Source organism: Macrobrachium nipponense, chromosome 1 (genome assembly GCF_015104395.2).
Source record: "Macrobrachium nipponense isolate FS-2020 chromosome 1, ASM1510439v2, whole genome shotgun sequence".
Classification (NCBI taxonomy): Eukaryota; Metazoa; Arthropoda; class Malacostraca; order Decapoda; family Palaemonidae; genus Macrobrachium; species Macrobrachium nipponense.
Window position 1 is genome coordinate 30115354 of NC_087200.1, and position 6000 is coordinate 30121353.

A 6000-nucleotide genomic window follows, 5' to 3' on the forward strand; every position below is an offset into this window, starting at 1 on the left:
GAACGTATAATAGAGGACTTCATAAGATACTGTTTCATAGATTATTATAATGTTGCTTATGGATCTATCGTAGTCACTCAGATAAATATTATAGTTTGTCATTTTCGAACATAACAGTTTTATGAATTTCATTATTATGGAACAAAAAACCCTTTAATGTCGAATTCACTTTAACTCGGCATTAACTTCAGAGCAAAACCCACATAAAGAAGGCAGAGGTGAGTGTAACACTTGAAGGGGTTAGTACATTCTCAAGAATAATTCCAAGAATACTCAAGAGATTATAGGGGACAGAAAGACACCACGCTATTGCAATTAAGTTGCTGTGGGAAATAGGTGAAAGTGATTATAAGTGTTTGACATAGTTGATTAGAATATGTCTGGATGAGTAAAAAGTTCAAAAGGAAAGGGCGAGAGGAGTCGTTCTTTATATAAAGTTGAAGGTGCTAAGGACAACTGTAAGAATTTCGAGACATACCTTTACGTTGTACACCAGTGAAGGAATATCGTAGGCTTTTGATTAACAAGGTAAGAAAGATAACAAGAATTGACAAGGTTGGTAGACAAAGTATTTGCAATGGAACAAATGTATGAGATGTTTGTTGGTGAAGAGAAATATGTTTGTGGCATAAACGGGCCTGCTAAAAGATAATGAGAGAATTGGTAGAGAGGCCATACAGAGGGTGTAGAGGATTTATGGATAGAAAATAAGTTGTTGAGAACGATCAAGTTTTTTTCATGATGAAAGCAAAGCGTGTGTTTGGATATGTAGGCAAGAGAGTGACTGGTTTGGTATGGAAGTGTGGTTTGGGAAAAAAATATTCTATGTCTCTTTAGTTGTTTAATATCTTTATGGAACGGTGCGAGAAATTAAAGATTACAAATGATGTAGGTTCATAGTTGGGGGATAGCTATGTGAATCTTGAATGGAGTGTGGATTACCTGAAGCCTGTGGCTGGATGTTGCAGTACTGATTAGGGAAAGTGAAGAGAAACTGTAGAAACTAGGGTACAGGTTTGTAAGTTTAGTAGAAGGAGAAATTGCCAGCATTTGTCAAGATTAAGATTATAAGATTACGATGGAGAAATGAATTTTGATATAGCTGGTGGATGAAAAGGGCAACCTGATTCCTATAGGTATGTTAAACGCAGTTGGATAAACTAGCAAACAACCGTTAAACAGTTTTAAGCATTTTGCTTGAATTTTCGGTTACGGTTTTCCACTCGTCCCTTGCAACGGAGACATAACGCCCATCAGAGGGAGCGTGGCGGGCAGGGGGGTGGTGTGGTTGGGTAGGATGAAACCCCATTATAAACCATCTTAGGGGTCCATACCATAACCCTGCCAAGTTTTATGCCCATCGGACCAGCCGTTTTTCCGTGATTGAATGACAGACGGACGGACAGACATAACGCCCATTATAGTCAGATAAGGTTTAAAGTTACTGAATTGACTTTTTGTACGGTTTATGTCACATGAGAAGAACTGAAATGTTGGGAAGTGTGAGGATGCTCGGGAGAGAAGTGTTGAGAAAATAACCTAGGTGAAAGACTGCATCTATATGTTTTGAGAAGGTTTGGCTATGTGGAAAGAAAGGAGGATAATCGGTTGGTGAACGGAAGGAGGAGTGGAATCTTCAGTGATGGATAGATGGATGGAATAATTACTGAAAATGGGGGCTCTCAATGAACAGCCAGCTAGAAAGTACGTACTACAAGATAAAGGAAAATGACTTAGTTGGTAATATATCTTATTACAAAGGGCTACTTAATCAAATATAATTAATCTTAGGATTCTATAAAAAAAAATGTTCTCATTCTTTACTTACATGAAGTAGCTTTTGTGACTCTAAATAATCTCAATCATCTCCCTCAGTCAAGCGTCGAACTCCCGAGGGAGACCACACCGCCTCTGAAATCTTTGGAAGACCGCTGGATTTACCAAGAGTTCAACGTCTATGCCAGCAGGTCTAAGGACACCTTCTGTTCGATAGATCAACCTTCCACCAGTAAGGGTATCACTAGGATACACAGAAAAAACTTAACAGGTTGGTATGGTCACTTTTGTAGTTTTTTTCGTTTTTTTTTTTTTTTTTTTTTTGCGTAGGCATTTTTAGGTCGTGAGTGTGTGGGACCTGTGGCCCTGTTCACTAGAAGCTTTTCAGGCAAGGTAATTCGTTTATGTTGTATTTCATATGAACGTATGTCTATTGATAAGAATAATATTCATTATTCTCTCTCTCTGGTGAGATTAATAGTAAGTTTAATATAGTATTCTTTTCTTCCAATCTTTATCCTTGCTTAGATAAAGCTAACCATTGTGTAAATGGGCATAATACTGGACAGAGACTTCGAGGGTCTATGGAAGCCTACTAGGTGGGACTATCTGAAAGAATCATTGAGCCAATACTCCACCATGGAGGTGAAGTGTGACTGTTGAATGAGACTGAAAGGAAAACGTTGGTGCTGTTGAGAAATGTCCGTATAGTTAACATGGCTTAAGAAGAATTGAAAGGATGGTAAAAAGGCTGGTGGAGGTGAAGGATGCATAATAGCATTATAAGACGGTCTGATCTTATGGAAACAATGGGTAACGAAAGGATGTTGTAAAGGGTATGAAAGACACAGTCTGGAAGGGGTTCGATCCGATGCTAATGAGCCTTGTGTGAAGATGCATGAAGCAACTAATTTTGTGAAAGCATGAATTTGTTGGTGAAATTTACAGTTTCGTTTCCTTTGGGGCCTATTGAGGAAAATCGCTAACTGATAGAGAAAAAGTTAAACAAATTCATTTGCTTTTAATTTAACTACATACATACATACACACACACATACACACACATATATATATATGCATGTGTGTATGTTTCATCTAATTCAGGTAACAGCCTTCCAACTACATTTATACGTGTAGGCTACACATTATAGTAAATATATATATATATACACTTACATATACGTATTTAAACTTGCACAGTTAACAACTATCTAGCTGCGTACGTGCAACATGAAATCATCCCGTTGCGCTTATTATATTCTCTTGCTTAATACAATTTTAATCCCTCACGAATGAAAAAAAAAATTTCTTGTAGTTTCGGATCTGCGTCCGTCCAGGCGCTGCCAATATCACCTGTTACTTTAGCCTGTTGAACTTGGCGTGATGTCGTCATTGTCAATCTGATTAGCTGTAATGCATGATACGAGAGTTGTCGTGATCGTGCACATTTTAGACATTTGTACTGAGGTTTTTTATCAGCAATACCCTTGAGTCTATTGAACGAGAGAGACTGGCGGATTACAGATAGACAGCCGGAGAGACACTGAATCAATACCGTAAGATCCCTTGCGACAAGGAGAAGAAAGGATGGGCAGATCGATTACAGCAGAAATTTTCTTGGCACGAAATACCATTTGCATAGTTCATTGTATCCTTGGGAGTCCGGGAGGATAATCTACTGCGCATATCCTACCCTCCTCCGAAATCGATGGCCGCGGCTCCTGACGGACTACACGAATACACACAGATTAGTCGCGTTCGTCCGCCCTCTACGAAAGCAGCTTCCGTCACTTCCCTCTCTGACCGTCGGCTGAACGAGAATGTGGTGATTCAGCGACCTCCGTTGGCGTCGGGAATATTCTTCGGCTCCTTCGTTACGTTCTGGCTTCGCGGATTGGATGGAAACGCTGGGAGAAGCCTCACTACCATTATTAATATATGGTCTGGAAAGTTGAATTCGGGCTTCAAATCATCTCCGAACTGGAATTTTGGTTTCTCCCTTTACAAAGTGAAGGCTGAAGGGGAGGCTCTCTTTTCTGTTTGCATAGATCACGAAATAAATATATAAATCATTAGACGCATTGTTAATTAGACAAACTGCTGCCACAATTTCAAGAAGGATCTTCGTATTCTGAGGAGAAATATTATTTTTCTGAAATATTATGAGCCAGCACAGTTCTGCATACCGCCTGAGAGTCGCCCGTCATGTTTTGAAAGTTAAGTATACCAGATCTTTAGTATATTAATAACTATAGTATGTTTACAAATATCAGATATTCCTCCCTGACAATAATTACAGATGACATTGCAATGACCTCTAATGTGGTGTTACTTTATGCAAATATTTACTTCAGCGTTAGATTTGTAATGAGCTATGGGAGATTGCTCTGTATCGTCCTTAACCACTCTTTGAATATGCATTCAGGCATGACTATATTTATGTCTGGTCAAATATGAAATATCAAAAGAGAGAGAGAGAGAGAGAGAGAGAGAGAGAGAGATAGAGAGAGAGAGAAAAAAAAAGAGAGAGCGAGAGAGAGAGAGACAGAGAGAGAGAGAGAGAGAGAGAGAGAGAGAGAGAGAGAGAGAGAGGCAACGATTTCTTTTTGGGCTTAACTGTTCCTAACATAGTTCGTGTTCCAAAGAAAAAAAAAGAAAAAAAAAAATAATAATAATACCGCTACACTGAAGTCGTGTAGATCTTTGAAACAAGACCATCCCTCGATTCCATCAGTCACTGCAAAGATGTTCTAGTTTCACCACATAAAATTTTCCAAAAACTTCCAGGACTGGTTTCAAGAAGCCGCAGCACCGAACGCTACGACGAGGAAAGTTCGGCGACGGCGAATCACCAGCTGAAGAACAAACCGAAGTCGAAAAGGAGCGTCTATTCCGCTTCTCTTTTGTCTTCGTTTCTGAGTTCGAAGAGCCCCGAGGTGAGCATTTAGCGAGTTGCTTTTTAAGTATTATTAAGATTCGCCACAGGCCTTATAGCGCGGTTTGGTGCAAGCTTAAACGGGCTATATTGAGACCTAAAATTAAACGCAGTAAGGGATTATTTTCTTTTATTAGAAACCCTCTCTTCTATTACTTTCTTATATTTACTTATGCATCATTTAATATCACGCATTGCTTAAACAACTGCCTATTTTTTTTATTGAAATTATCAGTAATGCTTCGTTTACATGATAAATATATGTCGAAATACCGTGTATAATGTATGCTGAAACTTTAGTATCTATACTTGCGAGATGACTTAGACTTGAAGGCTTAGATTTTTATGGGGATGATCGATTTATATATATATATATATATATATATATATATATATGATATATATACATCATATATATATATATTATATATAATATATATATATATATATATATATATATATATATATATATATATATAGTATTATATACGTATATATATATATATATATATATATATATATATATATATACGTAATATATATATATATATATATATATATATATATATATATATATATATATATATATATAGTATAATATATATATGTGTGTATATATATGTAAGCCTATTTTTTTATTGAAATTATCAGTAATGCTTCGTTACATGATAAATATAGTCGAAATACCGTGGTAATAATATGTGAAAACTTTAGTATCTATTACTTGCGAGATGCTTAGACTTGAAGGCTTAGATTTTTATGGGATGATCGATTTATATATATATATATATATATATATATATATAATATATATATATATATATATATTACACACATATATATATATATAACAAATATATATATATATATATATATATAATATATAAATCGATCATATCGTACAAATCTAAGCCTTATAATATATATATATATATATATAATATATATATATATAGTAAAAGGGTTGTAAATCCTTACCAGTTTCAGCTTTTATGGTAACCCATTTTCAGATGACTGGTACACGGTGGCAGAAATTTGCAATGTATATGTTAACTTGAAACTGCATACGAACATGAAGACGTTTGAAACCAAATATTCAGACGACATGATAGGTGTGCGGGCCTGGACCCCTTACAATTATATTTCCGCTCAACCCCTATACTACATATGTCCAGCCGTCAGGGCGTTCGTATGTGGTCTCCCTCTAGTATATTTACTGTAAATTTCTACTACTAAGTTTCATTTCCCTGAGAATGTTATAGCAATATAAAAGTGAAACCGTCCAGGAT

General features: G+C 36.2%; 1 protein-coding gene across 1 annotated transcript in view; it reads left to right on the top strand.

Moving 5' to 3' along the window:
- LOC135220110 (uncharacterized) overlaps window positions 1–6000 on the top strand; it is a 33986-nt gene that overhangs the window by 11366 nt on the left and 16620 nt on the right. The window contains exons 5-6 of the mRNA XM_064257423.1: window positions 1876–2047; window positions 4564–4712. Coding sequence (XP_064113493.1) covers window positions 1876–2047; window positions 4564–4712 — 321 coding nt within the window. The remainder of the gene's footprint in view (window positions 1–1875; window positions 2048–4563; window positions 4713–6000) is intronic.